General features: G+C 61.1%; 2 protein-coding genes across 8 annotated transcripts; one reads left to right on the top strand and one right to left on the bottom strand.

Annotated features, from left to right (window-relative positions):
- Positions 1-617: 617 nt before the first annotated feature.
- Positions 618-15699, bottom strand: ZBTB4 (zinc finger and BTB domain containing 4). Of its 7 annotated transcripts, none has more exons than XM_047833522.1 (6): positions 15578-15687; positions 13269-13300; positions 7812-7907; positions 7483-7553; positions 5992-7088; positions 618-5286 (listed from the first exon to the last, which is right to left on the bottom strand). In XM_047833522.1, exons 5-6 carry the CDS (start codon positions 7077-7079, stop codon positions 3291-3293), a joined length of 3084 nt encoding a protein of 1027 aa, XP_047689478.1. In that variant the 5' UTR covers positions 7080-7088; positions 7483-7553; positions 7812-7907; positions 13269-13300; positions 15578-15687; the 3' UTR covers positions 618-3290. The 7 variants fall into 7 exon arrangements, with proteins under 7 accessions (XP_047689478.1, XP_047689482.1, XP_047689481.1 ...); XM_047833526.1 differs by having other exon boundaries at positions 7812-7899; positions 15578-15635; XM_047833525.1 differs by lacking the exon at positions 13269-13300 and having other exon boundaries at positions 7812-7899; positions 15578-15692.
- A 172-nt stretch (positions 15700-15871) lies between these two features.
- SLC35G6 (solute carrier family 35 member G6) lies at positions 15872-18947 on the top strand. Its single transcript, XM_047833531.1, has 2 exons — positions 15872-16914; positions 17410-18947. The coding sequence occupies exons 1-2, from the start codon at positions 16912-16914 to the stop codon at positions 18421-18423; spliced, it is 1017 nt and encodes a 338-aa protein (XP_047689487.1). The 5' UTR covers positions 15872-16911; the 3' UTR covers positions 18424-18947.
- The last annotated feature ends 76 nt before the right edge of the window (positions 18948-19023 follow it).

Genomic DNA, 19023 nt, shown 5'->3' on the forward strand with positions numbered 1-19023 from the left:
GGAGGGAAGTTAAAAGTATGGTAACACCAGGCCTGACTCCCCTGTTGGCAGCAACCTGAGGGTTAGTGGCTGCCTGGTCTGGTCAAGGTTATTTGTACCAGAATTCTGCAAAGCCCCCACCCACCTGACCCACGACTTCCTTCATTTTACTTGCCTGTCCCATTTGACAAAGTAAAGGGGAGGGGAGGGGGGGGGGATGAGGAGTTGAAGGTAGTGGGGGGCTAGGAGTGGAAAAAGAAAGCTTGCCGTATCCCATGACTGTCACTTGTTTTGTGCGTCGGTTTCCTTTCAATTTGGAGACAGGGTTGCACCTGGCTTAAGGCGCATGGGCCACTAGGATCTTGTGCCCAGCAGGCTGTGTGAACTGGACTGCGTTCATGTTTCTGCCTGGAGGTCAGACCAAAGTCAGCTTGAGCCTGGTGGCTGCGGCCATTATGGTGAAGCAGGTAGGGTCACCAGGCCCTCACACCTCCTCGGTTGCTGGAAGCTGTGGCCCCAAGAGGGATAATACAGCTGCAGCTCCCAGGATCCCTGTGGGACAGGGCAAGCGTGTCCCTGTCCGGCCGACCCACCAGCCACGAAAACAAGTGCGCTTGGCGTACTACTGAGGAGGACAGTTTGTTTGTCTTGTTGGTTTATTGGCCTAGAGAGTTGGACACACACACAGATGCGGAGATAAATATTGGTCAGTTTCTCTAAATCTGGGTCCTCACTACATATAGAGCTATAGTCTGTAGAATTCTAAACCTTGCGTGCTGTGGCACAGAACCAGTGGCCTTCCCATTCCTCCGTCACCCCTCTTCCCAGGGAGCATGGGGAAAGAGGGCACAAACTGACAAGACCCGAATGACTTTCAGAAGACGAGATTGCAAAATCCCAAATTTCCAACCTCTGAAATTCACAATATTCAGGTTCCCCAGCTCAGATACATATTTTTAATCTCCAATTTTGCCACAATCTCATTGATTGCCCAGAACGACCACATTCTGGAAACTATTTTCCTAAATCGTCATTAAAAAAAAAAAAAAAAAAAAAGTCTACAATCTCAGTTCTCCCAAAATGTCCACAGTTTTGGAATTTTGACCTGTTCTGAAATTCGAATTGCCCGGTCCACCCTCACCTCCTTCCATTTCCTGTGCCTTTTGGCCTCAGAGGAGTGCAGGTTAAGGATCTAGGGGAAGCAATTGTAGCATCTGCTCCCTGCCTCCAAGGCCTTTCTGTCTCTCTTGTGGTTCCGCTGTGTGTATGTGTGTGTGTGTGTGTGTGTGTGTGTGTGTGTGTGTGTAGGTGTATATATATATGTGTGTGTAGATATATATATATAAAATTTGTGTGTAGATATATATATGTATTTTTTATTATGTTCTTTTTTCGCAGTTTTTCTAAAGTGCCAGAAACAAGATTTGTGGGAATTTTTTAGTGATTTTTTTTTTTGCATTTTCCCGTTTTAAGCATTTTTCCCCCTTAAAAATTGGAACTTGGTACATTCAGTAGGAAACTCTTCACTCGGACTGTGGCCAAGACCAAGAAAAGTGCAAAGAGACAGAGGAGGAGTGGAGGAGTGATACTCCTCCATGGTTAACATTCAGGAGCCTGTCAGAAACCTCCCCCTTCCTATATGCTAGGAGGGTCAGATGCTCCTGGTCCTTCCCTCGCGCTCACCTCCCTCCAAAAGCCATGGTCTTGCCCTTTCAGCATCGTTGAGAGGGCGGCCGTCTTGGCCCCAGAAAACAGTAGCTGGGAGAAAGCTGCCATTTAGGTGACGGCAGCCTTTCCCCTTTTTAAACTGCACTCCTGTAATTCCCATTGTCAAATTTCCTCCCCCAAACTGGCTCTCCCCTTGTGAGCTGTTTTTATTGGGGGGGGAGGGGCGGGGAGGAGGTGGGTGGGATGGGAAATGTTCATCCAATCACAGAGTGGGGACGCCCGGTCATCAAAGAGAATTAGGAGCAAACGTTTCTTCAACTCCCCAGCTGGAAGGAAACATACGGACCCCTGACCAGGGTTAACTAGTGCAAATTAGGGATTAGGGACTGTTTCGGGTCCCTGCACCCCATCCCTAGGCTGGGATCTTTGGGTGTGGGGAACTGAGTCAAAGATGGGGTGTAAGGTGCTATTTTGGAGGAAAGACTGGTGGGGATACCCCAAAGCCCACCAAGGGAGTAGGATGGTTCCCCAAAAACCACCTGGAGTGAATGGTGAGGGAAGCGACACTGGGGAAGATGGAGGTAAAAGTAAGGACGGGAGGTCATGTGCAAATCTTGGGCTTACCCACCCATCCACCCCCCATCACTTTTCTGGCTATTTGGTCTAGTCTGGGAGAAACCATCAGGAAAAAAAAACCAAAAAACAAAAAACCAGGGAGAAAGTAGATTCTCTTCCCCATCCCATATGGAGCTCCTCCCTCCTGGCCCCCAAATCTGATTTAGCCCAGAAGAGGCCATAGGTAGAGGCAGGGAGAGGTGTGATCTACTCACCTCTTTGCCTTGGAAGAAGAATCTGGGGCTCACTGGATTTGAGGGTCAAGATAGGGCTGAGATTAGTGCTGCCCTGGGCTGGGGAAGTGCTCAGCCGTGGAACAGATGGGTAGCCCTCCCCCCAACACCTCCTTGACCTGGATGGGAAGAGGCCATCTCCAGAGTCTAGGAGAATGAGGAGGAATGTGGAAGATCCAAAGGCATGGAAGCCAAAGAAGGCATGGCGTCTTAACGTGAAGGGAACAGGGACACAGAACCCCACCCCTGGGAAGAATGGAACCTGGAGCCAAGCTCCCAGATGGGTGGGTGTCGGGTATCACAATGGTCTGGTCCAGGCCCTGGGCCACAGAGAATGGAATGTGCTAGGAAGCATCTAGGCAGGGGCTTGGAGAAAGCTGCACAACCAGGGGAGGTCACTAGGCGAGAGAGATGGTTCCCCCCCCTCCCCCGGGTTTACGAATCAGGAGGGTGGGTTAGACATTCAGAGCTGGTGGGGGCCGTGAGTAGAGATTCCTAGAAGTATATTGCTCAGTTGCCCCAAGGGCTGAAGAAGGGATGGGGGCTGGCCCTGCCCCTCGCGGAGGCCATTCCCTGGAGGAGAACCGAGAGGGGAGCCACCAAAGATCCCTCCCCGGGAGACGGGAAAACTACAATCTCACACAAAGCAGCCTGACCCCTGAGCTCCAGGGGCCCCCAAGTCCCTGCACAAGAGTGTGGAGGGGCTCCCAAGGGGCAGGGAAGCCAGGGAGCTGGTAGTGGCAGGGGGTTCAGGGAGGGTGGCATCTGGTGAAAGGGGGGAGGTGGGCCCAGAGCTCACCCCACATCTCCCTTCTGGGTTCTCTCAAGCCCCGCCCTTTCCCCCTCTCCCTTAGGGGGGACTGGGGGAGGAAGAGTCGGGGGAGGTGGAGTCGGGGGCGTAGGGGGTGCTGCTTGAGGATTGACTGCGTAGCCAAAGACCCCTGGAAGGAAGGGGAGGGCGCCCCCACCCTTCTCGTCAGGTAGGACCATGTTGAGAGCAACCGGGAGTGCGGTCAAGTTGCTGAAGTTATAAGGGTAGGCGGCAAGGAGCTGGGGGCCATAGACCAGTGGGTAGGGCTCGGGGTAGAAGGTGACTTTGGCGGCCCCCATCCCCTCCACGCGGTCCCCCTCCCCGGCCCCCACCGGGCCCTCGCTCCCCGCTTTGCCCCTCCCACCACTAGGTTCCCTGCCGCTCCCGATCAGAGCCAGTGGAAATTCCTGCACGGGCGGATAGGCATAGGTGCCCCCTCCTGCCACCAGCGGGGGCTCCTCACCCCCGGAGATGACAGGGTCCTGGAGAGACGCGGTCTCGGAAGCTTCCTCCGCGGCCGCGCCCCCGCCCCCTGCCTCCCCGCTGGAAGAGGAGACTTGCATCTCCTGGGGGGCCTCCTCCTTGACATCCCCGGGTCTGGTGGCAGCGCTGCCCTTGGAGTAGGCGATGACGGGCGTGGGGGTGCCCCCGGGCCGCTCGGCGGCGTGCCTCTGCGCGTGGCGGCTCAGGGCGGCCGCCGTCTTGCACACCTTGGCGCAGTGAGGGCAGGCGAAGCGGGTGGAGGGCCGCCGGCCGGCCCGGGAGCCGTGCGCGCCGCCGCCGTGCGCCTCCTGGTGCTTGCGCAGCTTCCGCAGGGTGGCGAAGGTCTGGGCGCAGTCCCCGCAGCGGTGCCTCCGCTCGCCCCGGGCGCGCCCCGCGGGGCCCTCGGCCGCCGCCGCCGCCGCCGCCGCCGCCGCCGCCGCCGCCGCCGGGGTGTCCTCCCAGCTCCGGCGCTCCGACTTCTGTCTCCAGCGGGGCTGCCGGCGGCCTCTGGGCAGCGCGCTGCCCCCGGTGCTGCCCGCGCCCGCGGCTCCGGCCTTGCGCTTGGGCTTGTAGGAGTAGTAGGGCCTCCAGAGCTGGTCCTCCCCGCCGGCGCTCGCTTCCTCGTCGTCGTCCTCGTCGTCGTCGTCCTCGTCGTCGTCGTCGTCCTCGTCGTCGTCGTCGTCCTCGCTCTCCTCCACCTCCTCTCCGCTCAGCTCCCCGGGACGCAGGTCAGTCTCTGAGATGCGGCGCTTGACAATGGCCTCCTCCCCGATTCGCACAGTGATCTGACACAGTGGAGGTGGAGCCTGTAGCTGAGAGGGGCCCCGGCCAGGCCCCGCGGGGGGACCCCCACCCCCGCCAATCCCGCCGGCTGGCTTGGCCGTGTAGGTCAGTGTCCTTCCGGCCCGTGGGTTCCGGCCCTTGGCCTCCTCCGTGGCTGTGGCCGGCCCCGCGGCTGTGGCCGGGCTACCCGCCGTGGCGGGGCTGGTCGGTGTGGCTGCAGGCTGAGGGGGAGGAGGCGGGTACTCACGTTTTTTGGGGGGCCTCGGGGGAGCGGTGTAAGTGATGACCGAGGCAGCCTGGGCTCCCCCGGTGCTGGCCGGGCCCCCCCCTGCTCCACCACCGCTCCCGCCCCCGTGCACAATGACCGAGGGAGCTGGGTGGGCAAAAGTGATAACAGAGGGTGGGGGGCCGGGCTGGGGGGCGGGTGGGGGGCCGGGTGGTGGGCTGGCAGGCATTGCTACAGGGGCCGGCGTGTTGAGGCTTGGAGAAAGGGGGGCCTCGGGGGCTCCCTGGCTGTAGGTCTTATAGGGCCGCTTGGCTGCCCGCATGGGGAGCAGGCGGTACAGCTTGAGGGTATTGAGCTTGGGCTTGTAGCCTCCATTGGGTGTCTTCTCACTGGCTAAGAGGCCGGGGCTAATGCCATGGAAGGCTCGCTGGTGGGTCTTCAGGTTATAATAAGTGACAAAGGTCTCCCAGCAGAAGATGCACTGGTACCTGGGCCAGGACAGCAGGGAACAGGGCAGGGACAGAGACGCTGGAGTCAGGGGCCCGGCAGCCAGGGCCTCAGCTTCCCACGTCCTCCGCTCAGACCTAGAACTCCCCCAGCCATTCCCTCGCCCTCCTTTCCTGCTGCCTGTCCTATCCTGCCAGCTTCCGGGGAGGAACACCCCCCCCCTCGTCCTAGCTCAGGCCCCCCCCCCCCCCCCCCCGGGTGGCTGGGAGTCACCAGGTCCCAGCTGCTCCATCTGTGAACCGGGAAGAAGCACGCACCTCGCCTAACTCACAGCTCCGGGGACAGAACGGGGACACGTCTTATGAACGGGGACGTATTACGGAGACACGTGTCACAACTACCGGACAGGCCCGCGCTCCCCACAGTCTTGTCCTGGGAGGACAGCTTCTTCTGCCCTCCTCGGCCTTGGCCTCGGCCTCGGCCTCGGCCTCGGGCACAGCACCAGGCCCCACCCCACCCGGAGCATCTGGGGGCGCTGATGAGCGTTCACGGAGGGAGCGGAGGCAGGGGGGAGGCAGGTGCGTGAGCGACCACGAGCAGGCGAGCAGGGGCCAGTGGGTGAGCAGGCCAGCCTCTCGATGACTCTCTCAGGCCCCCCTCCTTCCCTTGTCAGTGGTCCCCGCGCGCGCAGCCTCCTGACCCTGCGCCGCCACCCGCGCCCCGATCTCCAGGACCCCCGCGCTCACCTGCGCTCCCCAGTGTGCCACACCTCGTGCTTGGTTCGGTACTCAGCCAGGGCGAACACCTTCTCACAGTAGCGGCAGGGGTACTTCCTCCGCCAGGAGTGCACGTTGCTGTGCCGCTTCAGGCTGGACAGGGTCACGTAGGAACGCTCGCAGGCCGCGCACACGTACAGCACGTGGCCACCCACCACCTTCACCACGTGCTCAGGGCCACCTCGGAAGCCCACCGGCGGGGGCAGGGCTGAGGCATCCACTCCTGCAGGACCACTGGGGCCGGAGCCCCCGGAGCCCAGCCCCGCAGGCCCTCGAGGGCCGGCCCCCCGTCGGCACTGAGCCTCGTGGGTCTGCAGCCGCTTGGGATGGATGAAGCTCTTCCCACATCGGGGGCAGGGGAGGGGCCGCCGGGACAGCGGGGGCTGGGAGTCAGAGGCCTGGGCCTCGGCCCTGTCACCCTCCCAGTCCCCTGCCGGCCTAGGCCCGGGCCCGAAGCTGTCGTCTTCAGGCTGCGAGCTGCCCATGGGGGCTGGGGCAGGAGGTACCCAGGCATCGCCTCCCTCCCCCAGGCCCTGCAGGCGGGAGATGCCCAGACGCCGCCCCAGAGCCCCGATCTCTGCCACCGCTGCCCCGTCCCCTCCGCCGCCTGGGAGCGCGAGCCGGGCGCTATAGATGAAGTTGAGGACATCAGAGAAGGCGGCGGCTGGGACCCCCGGCAGCTCCAGGACCCGGGGTGGGGAGGAAGTCGGGGGTGAGGCCGGAGGGGGAGAAGACGAGGAAGAGGAAGAAGACGAGGAGGAAGAGGAAGAAGAGGAGGACGAGGAGGACGAGGAGGAGGAGGAAGAGGCAGCTGTGGTGGTGGCCGGGTTGGGGGCAGGGCCCCCAGTCACTGGTGGGAGGGGCAGTGGAGCCGAAGCAAGCAGGGCCTCTCTGAAGAAAGGACTAGACGCGGCCAGGACACTGCGGTGCGCGGGGAACTTGGTGTCTCCAGCTATGAGGGTGACGTCACAGAAGAGGCCACGGAGCCGCTGCTCGTTGAGCTGGCGCAAGACGGCGGGGGCATGGGACGGGTCCGTCACCTCTGCTGGGGGGGGCATGGCGCCAGCCTAGACAGACGAGAACAGGAAGGGGGGGGGGTGAGCGGGGAGGGCAGCGGAGGCTGTTGGTCAGAGACCAGTGGGAGACTGACAACCTTCCGGTCACAGAAGGCAGGGGTTAATCTTAGCCACGCGAGTCTGGCGGGCATCCGACAGTAGTACGTCGAACTTCTGGGGCTGGAAGAGGCTAGGAGTGGCTCAGGTCACGATGAAGGTCAAGGGTGAAAGCCTCCAAAGCCACAGACAGAGAGGAAAGCAGTGGCCACTTCTCTCCTGGCGGGAGGAAGAGGGAGCCCCCACGGGGACTGGTGACCCCTTCACAGGACGCCCGCGTCTAGAAAAACATGACTGCCCTTGCCCCCCGTCCGACTTCTCCCAGCCTCAGACTCTCGAAACGTCTCACCTGAGGGCACAGTCAACATGGAGCAGAGCGGGGGCTGGCTCAGCGAGTCCCTTCTGTGGGGCCTCTTCCTTCTGCGGAGACACACAAACCGTGTTCTCAGGAAGGGAGCCGGGAAGGAAAGGACCCCAGGAGAGGGGGGCGGCCACAGCCCTTGGGGTCAAAGAGGACGCCCGGGGCTGCTCTGGAGCCCCTGACCCTTCCGGGGACCTGTCAGGTTATTTGTCTAACTGCATCCGATTGGACCTAGGAGGTCACACGCAGATAACTGCAGACCCCTGCCTGCCGGCCCAGAGTACAGGCACAAGGCAATTTGCATAGTCCCAATTCACCTCAAAACAACACGACGGCGGTGGCGTAGTTCAGTCCCATAGGTCCAGGGGAGCCTCTCGGATCAGTCTCAAGTCCCTTTGGCCCAATCTTCGGGGCTCAAAGAAAATCAAAGATTTGCATGTTGTCTTTCATTATAAGAGTCTCATTTCCACATCAAAATAGATTTGCTAGAGCTTTTTTTTTCATTGGACCAAACTGCTTAGATATTCCACTTAGGAGAGGATTGCACGCACACACACGCGCGCACACACACACACACACACACACACACACACCAGGCCCACAAATCTTAGAGGGGGTTTCTGGTGCCAGGTGACCACCAAAGACCACGGGTTCATACATACGTGCCAGCTCGCTGCCATCTCTGGAGGGCACTGGAAAAAGGCCGCCAGACCGAGAGTGAGGAGGCTTGGGTCCCACTCCTTACTCTGAAAGCTGGTGGCTTTGGAACTTTGGCTTAAAAGGGGGGGGGGTGGAGAGAAAGACACCCCCTACCTCACCTCTTGCTAGAAGGCTCATCCGAAAGGAATAGCAGGCACCCCAAATTTGAGCCGTTGTGGTCACTGCACAGAAAGCACCTCACAGCCACTGTGGGCACAGTCAGGGCTTTGGGGTCCCGTTTTTCAGTTGAAGATCCAAGTTCCAGAGCCGTACGGTGACATAGCCAAAGTCACACACAGCTGATAATAACCGGGGCGGGGGGGGGGCGCTGATCACAGAGCCAGACCTACAGACCCGAGGGCAGAGCTCTGGGCCCCTCGTCCACCCTGCATGAAACCCAGGAACACTCTCCTTCCAAATGCCCTGGGTCACACATGTCCTCTGAGATATACCGCATCTGGGGTTCCTCATTACCCGCCCCCAAAGGCTCTTTAGCATCTGGGCTGAAAGGCCTCCCTGCCACAGCCCACTTCGTGCTCTGATTCCTCCTGGAGGAGGAAGGTGGCAATGGGGGGGAGGGGTGATATTCAAAAGTTCTAACAGCCCCAAGTGCTAGGCACACAGCAGTACCAGGCCAGGTGTTCCCCGTAACATTGTCACATTGCACAGGGGTCGGGAATCCTGCAGAAGCGCCCCTGCCCCCGCCAGCCTCCCTGCATGTGGCCTGGGGTCCAGTTCTGGCTGTAAAGTGACAAGAGAGAAAGGCTTCCCACTCCCTTCCAAGGTAGCCGCTGGCCCCCTGGGACCCTTAAGATCCAGTACCTTCCTTGTATTACCTCCTCTGCTCCTCATCACTATCCTACAAGGTAGTGCTTAGCTTCCCCATTTTAAGGATTTTAAGTAATCCCTACACCCAATGTGGGGCTCGAACTCACAACTCTGAGGTCAAACGTTGCATCGACTGAGCCAGCCAGGCGCCCTGGCTTCCCCATTTTTAACGGACAGACTTGAGTTAGAGATGTGTGGCCAGTTAATAGGAGGGCTGAAATCTGATACCAGAAAAGTGTGGTGACAACGTCTGTATTCTGGGGACACCTGGGTGGTTCAGTTGGTTAAGTGTCCGACTTCAGCTCAGGTCATGATCTCATGGTTCATGGGTTCGAGCCCCACATCGGGCTCTGTGCTGAGCGCTCAGAGCCCAGAGCCTGCTTCGGATTCTGTCTCTCTCTCTCTCTGCCCTTGCCCCTGCTCACGCTCTGTCAAAAATCAATAAACATTAACAACAACAACAACCCCAAAAAACAAAGCCGGTGTTCTGGACTATAGCCCCTCACGATGAAGGACCAGTTTATAGCTGTGATGTTTATGATACAATAAAAAATACGTACATAATTGGTCTTCATCCCCATTCCTGACACAGAGCTCCTCAAACTCCTCTAATTTCCCAAGTGATAAGGGTGCTGGGAGCATCTTTGTTGCTAACATTTGGTGGTTGACCCTGAGCCCTGACACAGGGCTCCTCAATCCCTTGGAATTTCCTGGGTGACAGGAGCATCTTTTGTTCTAGTGAGGTGACCTTGGTAGTCTCCTGGAAAGCTTCGGGATGGGGGGCGGTCACCAGAAATACCAAACCATGAGTGGAAGCTTGAAACGTTCAGCCCACATCCCTCCGCCACGGAGGGGAGAGGGGCTGGAGACTGAGTTAATCACGGATCGTGACTACGTGCTGAGGCTTCCATGAAAATCTCTAGCCCGTGGGGTTCAGAGAGCTTCTAGGTCGGTGAACATCCATGGGACAGGAGGGTGGTGAACCCCAACCCGGGGAGACGGCAGGTCCTGTGCTCAGGGCCTCTCCAGATTTCGCCCTATGTATCTCCTTCATTTGGCCATTCGCCTGTATTACCGTATCCTTTATTATACAATGAACCGGTAAACCCTAAGTAAGCGTCTCCCTCCGTTCCATGCGCCACCCTGGCAAATTTTCAAAGCTGAAGGGGGGGGGCATGGGAAACCCCGATTTACAGCTGGTCAGAGGCCCAGGCTTGTGGGTGACTGACATCCGAAGCGGGCGGTCTCACGGGACTGAGTCCTTAACCTGTGGGATCTGACGGTACCTCCAGGGAGACAGGGTCAGAATTGAGCTGAGCTGCAGGACGCCCAGCTGGCGTCAGAGCCTTGGTCGGTGTGGGAAAACCCCACGTATTTGCTGTCGCCAGTGTTGTGAGGAGAGTGGATAGAAAAACAGCACCCGCTAGGGCCCCCGCCGGCCCATCTAGTATCTTTGTGAAAATGAGAGGAAGGGAAAAAAATTCAAGGAGGGGCCCCTTCCTCCGGAGGTGGCAGGCCTGTCTGTACAGGCAAGCATGACAGAAGTTCAGTTCCAGCCCCCCCGGCCCCCCTCGGCCAGGCCTGGCCACCTGCACGGGCACGCGGGCTTGGTGCCTCCTGAGGCGTGGCTGTGTGCCGACTGCCAAAATGCTTGGACGAGGCCCGTGAGGGCTTCTTAGAACCACGGAGGTCCCAAGCTGGCCTGGCCCTCGGCGACCGGCCGGACGCACCATCATCATCATGGAACTTGTAGCTGCTGTGTGTGACATCCTTATGTGAGGAGCACAGTGCGAAGCATTTTATCTGCACTCAAGTGTCATTTCGACACTTGCAAGGCCCCCAGATGGCCGCAGCGGGGGCTATCGTCAACCCTGCTGTACAGAGGAGGAAACTGAGGCTTGAAGTACGCCAACCCCCTCACCTGGGAGTGGAGAGAACGCGGTGCCGGGGGCGACCTGCCCCTGGTCTCGGGGTTTGGACCCAGCTCCCCGGAGTTCAACCGCTACCCTACGAGGTTTGACGGGAGGGCCGGTCGCTTCACCCCTCCGTATCTCAGTTTCCTTGTCTGTAAGGCGGGGATAAGGAGCGGTTCCCACTTGGCAGGGTCGTGAGGACGAACGCGCTCCTGGCCGGCAGGACCCGGGGCAGTACTAGGTACGTGCTGAAAGTTCAGTTAATGCAGGTTCTTATTATCTCAGAACTCAGTCCCGGAAAATGGGGGGCGGGGGCAGGGGGAAGCCGTAGAGAAGAAATTCAGCTTCATGGGAAGTTTGGCGGCTCTGTGGTTTGTTAGTTTTTTGTTTGTTTTCACGGGTCCCTCCACTCTTGACCAGCTGTGTGATCTGGGCGGCGTGACTGACGTGGGGCTCTGTGCACCGCCACCAGACGTGCTCTGTCTCTTGCTGTTCCCCCTGCCCAGAACGTTCTTCCCTCGGGCAGCCCCAGGCCTCGCCGCCCCCCCTCCTTGAAGCCTTGACTCAAGTCACCATCTCCTGGAGGCCTTGGTGGCCACCCCCACCTCCCCAGACTTCCTACCCCCTCCCTTCCCCCTTCTCCTTGGCACTTAGCAAGGCGTACTATTCATGTATTTCTAGAACGTAAGCTCCAAGGGAGAGAGATTCTTACTGCTGTTTTCACTGCTGTCACCGGTGCTTAGACCGGTGCCTGGTACAAGGGGAGATTTAAAATTGGTGAATGAATGAAATCTGCCTTCTTCAGGGTCTTCCTGGGGTCTGTCCACCCCCAGGAAAGGAGCCGTCCCTCAGTGCCAGACTGAGCTGGCCAGCAGCCGGGATGACGCATATAACTCGACCCCTTCTGGGGCCCTCACACTTTGCCTGATACACTTCCAGTGCTTTCCGTGGGCTGTCTCACGGAACGACTTCCTCAAAACAGCCACCCAGAGTCAGTATTTATATGATCCCAGTTGGACAGATGAGGAAACCGAGGCTCGTGGAGGGGCACGTCCTGCTCAAGGTCACACAGCTTGTGAGCACCAGAGTCAGAATTCAAATCTGGGCTTATGTGAACCCAGATGCTAAATCTTTTCCCCCTGCCACAGCCCTGATCCTGCTCTGGAGGGGCCTACGGCTGGCCGGCGGGTTACAGAAATCACAGAAGGGCTCACGTGCTGAGTGCTAACTGTGTCACGACTGACCCCGCCCTTTCCTCCACTCCCCGCATCCAGCCGTCACCAGGCTGGGTCGGATCTGCGGCCCAGCTCGGGAATGGCTCTGGAAACCTTCCCTTCAACCCGCCTCTGGCCCCCGAGCAAGCTCAGGCCCCAGTTAACACTTGCGTGGCCCAAGGCTCTTCTCCCGCCTCCAGGCCTCCTCTCACTGACGGTCCGCGTCCCCAGAAACCTCCGCTGGTCTCCACTCACTCGGGAATGAGGTTCAGATTCCTCAGCCAGACACTCAAGGGTCCAATTCCAATCTTCCTTTCCAATCTTGCCCGGTGTTGGACTCCCCTCGAGCACCCAGGGCGCTCCTCCCCCCCCCACAACGCGCCCCACAGCCCCCTGCCTTTACCCTCCTGGCATAAATGCAACCTTCCCTAACCTCTTCCCCAAAGCCCTCCAAAATGTGCAGATGTAACTCAAATGCCACCTCCCTCTCGGCCCTCCCTGACCCACAGGGCAAGGACAATCCCTCCTGTGCCTGGCTTATCAACATTCTGTGCCCCCATGGCCGGCACCCAGCAGCAGATATTAGATTAGGTTCTCACTCCCAAGGCCAGGACTGTCCGAGTCACTGTCTCAGCACACTGGCCTTCCGACATGACACCGACTGGTACAGGTGCTAAATTCTGGAGAAACTGGGGAGAAGTGTGTGTGTGTGTGTGTGTGTGTGTGTGTGTGTGTGTGTGTAGGTGGGGGGTGCACAGAGAGGCCCGCAGAAAGCTTCAGAAAGGCAGCAGAAAACAGTGTGTAAGCACACAGGATCTAGAAGCTGACTGCCAGGGTTCAAATCCAGCTTTACCTCTTAGCAGCTAAGTGACTTTGAGCAAATCACTTAACTTCTCTGGGCCTCAGCTGTCCCATCTGAAAAAGGGGGTAATCAGGACACCTACCTCCATGGGGGTTTGCAGAGAGTAAATGAACGATCATATGTGAAAGCACAGAGGACAGCGTCCTGGTACCCAGCGAGCGCCAAATACGGCCTTACTACTATTGTCATCAGCCAAGCCCCGAGGAGGGGACCCCCAGCGGCTGGCACAGGCGTAGCCCCCAAGCCGTAGCTACTTACCAGGTACATCTCCCATAGTGCCACTTACGCCCCTGTTGGAAGACAGGCAGGGCAGGAAATTAGCCCCATATTACAGATGAGGACCTGAGGCTCACTCGGGGAAAGTGCCGGTGAGGTCGAGGCAGGGCCAGAACTCCTCACTCCCAGGCCTCCTTCCCCCCCACCAGGCCACGGTGCACCTGTTGTTCAGGCCTCACACAGCAGACAGCACCCCCCACTCCCATCTGACAAGAGGGCCCCCGCTGTGGTGCCCTCCCCACCCACCCCCTGCACAATCACCCTCCCCCCAGCCAGGCCAGGCACAGCACACACACACACACACACACACACACACACACACACACATCTACAGAAGGGCCCAGGCACCAAAGGTGAGGAAAACCTGTTCTGAGCAATCTGCCTAGCGAGCGAATTCCATTCCCAGACCCCTCCGCAGTGGCGGGAGCGGCCCAGTGTGCGTCACAGAGAACAAGAAAAGCAGAGATCCCCGCCAGGGGGGCAGAGAGAGGGTGAAGCAGGAGGAGGGGACTGCAAACTTCGTGTTTCTTTTTCCTTTCAGTGACAAGAGTCACACCCGGCCTTTACGTAAACACCGCCAAGAAGGCGCTGCGTCCCAGCTCGGTTTCCTTGCCGCCGCCAGGCCTCTCCTCCCGGTGACCCTGACACGCCGGGCGGGCCGTTGAGGGGCCAAGCGCTCAGACCCCGCACGGGGACCAGCTGGGCCACCCGACAGCTCCCAGGCCTGCCCTTGTCTGCCCCATATTTATCTCCCGGCCTTCCTCCTCCCGTATCCCCACAGCAGCCTCACGCGGACACTCCAGCGCGGAAGGCAGGCTGCACACAAGGCTGGCGGCTGATCTCTCCAGTCTGAGGCCCACATTGTCCTTGTCACGCCACCTCCCTCCCCACAAGTGTTTTCTGACCAGCTCGCCTCCTGGTCCAACAGCACGGACGGGCTCCCACAAACAACGTCACAAAAGAATCCCATAGAGAACGTTATAAACACACAGCCTTCCCCTCGCTCGGCTGCCCACGATCCCATAAACACAACCTGCACTTTCCACACACCCCCCCCCCAGCCCCTCGCACGCCGGTGCCCGCTGCCCCACAAGTACCTGGGACACACCCTGGGGGCTCCCACTCCCCACAGATCCTCGGGACCTGAGTTCTAGACGTGCTCTCCACTTACAACTCACTCCATACACAGACACACAAACCCAACCTGCTGGGGGCGGTGGGGGGGGGGGGCGACCTCGCTGACACCGGACCACACCTCAGCAGGGCCACAGAAAGGGGACCCGGACGTGACGCCTTCTGACTCAAAGGTACACAACCGCCCCCTCCAAAGGGGCGCGCGTGCACGCTGCACTCTGGTGCCCTCCACAAGCACGCACACTAACCACGACAGCTATGCAGAAAACAACAGTTCAGAAATAGTTCATGTGTACAGCAAAAGACACATACGTGCAAGAAAACACACGCGGGTCTCAAACCTACAGAAAACCACCCATCTGACAAACTCCGCATGTATCATTGCCCCGCTCCCCAATGCGGACCTGTCACCCAAAGCCACCGGGCCGCATCTTGTAATTCTGCCCCCCACACCATCGGACGCCCCTCCACGAGGCTTCCTGTCCCCGTGGCCCACGGAGGGCCCTACCCGGACCCCTGGCTGCCGGACCAGCAAACAGTGGTGCCCAGGACAGGTTTACCTTGCCCCACAACACAGCGGGAGATACACAATCTCCAGGACTCACAGCCACGACCCTGCCCCGACGGCACGATGGCTCCGGGGCCCCTGCCCGCCCCGCGCACCCCGCACACCCCAACTCTGGGGCGCTGGGCGGCCCACCCCTCCCCCTCTCCGCCTGGCTCCTACGCCATCGCCCTCCCGGCAGCTTGCAGCGCCGGCCCGGGCTCACACCCGCCCCACCCCACCCCCAACCTGCCCCACGGGGGGGGAAGGGGGCACCGGGCTGCAGAATTAACCCTTCCGAAGGGGAGGGCGCGGGGCCCCCCTCCCCGGCCCCGGGCGATCGCGCCCCCCCCTCCACCGGCCGCCGCCGCCGCCGCCGCCGCCGCCGGACCGGCCGCCGCACCGGGGCCCCCTTAGCCGCCCCCCAGCGCCGCGCGCGCCTGGAGGCGGGGCTAGGCTCAGCCCCCGACCCCGGAGCCCCCAGGTCAACCCCAAAGGGAGCGGTCGCGGCGCGGGGCGCGGCCCGGGCCCCCGCGGCGCCGGGCAGCGGGGAGGGGGCCCGGCTGTTGGCTCCGGTCCGCCCTGGCCCTGCCCGGTTCGCCCCGGGGCCCACCTGACTGCGATGGCGCCGAGTCCGCCAGGCCCGGCTCATCCCCGTGGCCGCCCCCGGCCGCTCCGCTCTCGCCCGCCTCCAGCTCCGGCTCCGGCTCCGGCTCCGGCCCCGGCCCCCCCAGCGCCCGGCCCCGGCCCGGCCCCGCCGCCGCCGCCGCCGCCGCCGCTGACATCATCGGCTCCCCCCGCCCCGGTCCTACCCCCACCCCCACCCCCGGAAACAGTACCCCCCCAGCGCCGCCGCCGCCGCCGAGAGGAGGCCGGCGCAGCGCAGCCGACACCGACGCAGGGCTCCGGGCTCGGGCTCCGGGCGAGCGCGCCCGACGGCCTCGGCCCGGACCGATCGCGGGACGGGACCCGCGCGGCGCAGGGCCGCCGGACGGGCGGGCACCGAGCGGGCGCGGGGCTGGCTGCGGCACCCCCGCCGGGCCGCACGACCACCCGCTGCCTAGCGAGGGACGCCCCCCTCCCTCCCGCCCCCTGCACGCCCTTCACTCGGCGGGGCACAGCGCCCGGAGCACGCACACCCTCTCCGCGGACACACAACATGGCAGGCTCGCGATACGGCCGGGTGGGTCCCTCAGACCCGGGCTCGGCACACGCACAGGGGCAGCCCCGGACACACGCACGTGCCCACCCGCCCTTCCCAGAAACGCGCAGGGACCCCCACCAGGCCGCGGCCCGGGCAGGCCCCAGCCCTAAGGAGCAGACACACGTAAATGACTACCAGTGCAGATGACCACGCAGCTTGGTATTTTGTCCCCACCGGCAGAAATATCCACATCTATATACTTCTGCGTAAATGCAGAGGCCCTGGTGTGCGCCTCCCGGGGCGGCACCGACAAAACACCAGGTGAAAAGCACACACAAGAAACACATTCCTGAAACTCCAGAGGGACAGTCCCAGAGACTCCTCCCTGGTGTTCAAAAATCCACAACTCGGGGGAGACAGAGCGGTCGGCCCTCAGCTCCCTCCCGCAAAACCTTTCTTTGGAAACAAGGTGAGACATAAACGAGTTCATTTAAAACCAAACAAGTCTCATCACAGAGCTACTCCTCCAGAGAAAAAGAGAAGGAGACCCACTTGGGAGGCGCAGAGACAGACACAAAGCAAGCAGGGCTGGAAACCACGAGAGAAACTAGGCCCACCCCCACCCCACCCCTACCCCACCCCCACCCCTGCCTCAGGAAGGTTCCAGGGGAGAACCTCCCGCCCCCACCTCAGGAAGGTTCCAGAGAAGAACCCCGCTCCCACTCCATCCAGGTCACAAGGGCTGGAGCTCCGAAGGGCCCAGGCCCCCTGAGCCAGGCATAGAGGAGGAGGTCCGAGGAAAGATGGTGAGTGCGGGGGTCAGGGAGACAGAGCCCCCTTCCCTGTAGCTCCTGGCTGCTCCCTTTGGTCTCTTCCCCCCAAACTTCCCAGCTGTGCTAGAGACACCCCCAAATGAAACTCACAATGGTGTACCCAGATGTCCCTGGAACCTGTGACATCACACAGACGCACGGCATCTGAGGCTGCCTCCCCTTCCCCAGACCAACAGGGCACCCCCCCCCCCCCCGGGTCCTCCTTTACTTCTCCCAGGAATTTACCCAGAGAAACACGATGCCCCTGGACCGCTCACCCCCTGCTTCCTGCTTTAGAGGCCCAAGGCCCACGCTGTATCACCTCATCCACGTTCAGGCCCTTTCTAGCTCCCAAGAGCTCCTCGGCCAGACGGCCCGCCCCTCTACTGTCCCGAGAGACGGGTCCCACAGCCCAGCCTGGCGTTCGCCCTGCCCCCGGTCCCCTGGGCTATGGCTGCCCTAATGCCCGAGCTCCTTTCTCCCTAACAGGCCGGCAGTCACCCCTACTTCAACCTGCCCGACTTCACCCAGCCATCGCCGCCCTCCACTCCGCCCAGCCTCCCCTCGCACCAGCGCTGCCGGCCCTCCGATGCCACCAAGGGCCTGCTTGTGGCCCTGCTGGGTGGGGGCCTGCCCGCTGGCTTTGTGGGGCCCTTCTCTCGTATGGCTTACCAGGCTTCCCACTTCCCCTCGCTGGAGCTGCTCATCTGTCGATGTCTCTTCCACCTCCCCATTGCCCTACTACTTAAACTGCGCGGCGACCCTCTGTTGGGACCTCCCGACGTCCGGGCCCGGGCCTGCCTCCACGCCCTGCTCAACGTCCTCAGCATCGGATGCGCCTACAGTGCGGTTCAGGTGGTGCCGGCCGGCAACGCTGCCACGGTCCGCAAGGGCTCTTCCACAATGTGCTCTGCCCTCCTCGCCCTCTGCCTCGAGAGCCAGGGTCTCAGCGGCTACGACTGGTGTGGCCTGTTGGGCAGCACCCTGGGACTCATCATCATTGTGGGACCGGGACTAGGGACACTGCAGGAGGGGACCACGGGCCTCTACACCGCCCTGGGCTACGTGCTCGCCTTCCTGGGCGGCCTGGCGCTGTCGCTGGGGCTGCTGGTATACCGCTCTCTGGACTTCCCCTCTTGCCTCCCGACGGTGGCCTTCCTGTTTGGCTTGGTGGGGCTGGTGGGCTGTGTGCCAGGCCTCTTTGTACTGCAGACCCCTGTGCTGCCCAACGACCCTCTGAGCTGGAGCTGCGTGGGGGCGGTGGGGATCCTGGCCCTGGTCTCCTTTGTGTGCGTGAGCTACGCAGTCACCAAGGTCCACCCCGCCCTGGTGTGCGCCGTCCTGCACTCCGAGGTGGTGGTGGCCCTGATGCTGCAGTACTACGTGCTCTATGAGACAGTGGCACCTTCTGACATCATGGGGGCAGGGGTGGTGTTGGGTAGCATTGCCATCATCACCGCCCAGAACCTCAGCTGTGAGAAGGAAGGGCAGGTGGAGGAGTGACATCGAACTTGAGAGCCTGGGGGTTGGGGGTGGGGGGTGGGGGGCAGGGGGAAATAGAAGGAGAAGGAGAGACTGGCAGGCAAGCAGGGGAGGGCACGTGAACGGGAAAGAACTGGAGATGGGAGAGGGGCACCCCTTGGGAGTCGAGGGTGACCTGGGGACTCAGTGGAGAAGGGACTGTCTGGAAGAGCTGGGACGAGCGTGGGGATCAAGAGATGTGGAGTCTAGGCTGGGGCTTGGGGATCAGGACGTGACTGTGGGGTAAGTAAGGTCTAAGGAGCACATCAAAGGGGTGAGGCAGGCCGGCCGTGAACCACGGGGAGGGTTTTCCCCTCAGTAGCAGACAGAAGAGCACTGGGGCTGGGCTGTTTGGGGCTTTCAGGCCAGCGGACAGAGCCAGCGGCCGGCGTGAGGGAGTGTGCCTTTTTCCCTGAGAGACAGTTTCCTTTCCTCATGGTTATGCTCCCCCCACCCCCGGGGTGGTGACGTGACATTGACATCAAACAAGGATCACTCTGAATGTGGCTGTGCCGTTGGTGTCATCTCTGCTTTGGAAGGAGAGCGAGAGCCCTACTCGGCTCTCATTGGAGAATCCCTTGG

Source organism: Prionailurus viverrinus, chromosome E1 (genome assembly GCF_022837055.1).
Source record: "Prionailurus viverrinus isolate Anna chromosome E1, UM_Priviv_1.0, whole genome shotgun sequence".
Taxonomy (NCBI): Eukaryota; Metazoa; Chordata; class Mammalia; order Carnivora; family Felidae; genus Prionailurus; species Prionailurus viverrinus.

Coding starts and splice junctions, on each gene's coding strand:
- ZBTB4 (XM_047833528.1), bottom strand. CDS start 7,079: ATGCCCCCCCCAGCAGAGGTGACGGACCCGTCCCATGCCCCCGCCGTC. Junction 5,287..5,991: donor TGGCACACTGGGGAGCGCAG/GTGAGCGCGGGG, acceptor GTCCTGGCCCAG/GTACCAGTGCATCTTCTGCT.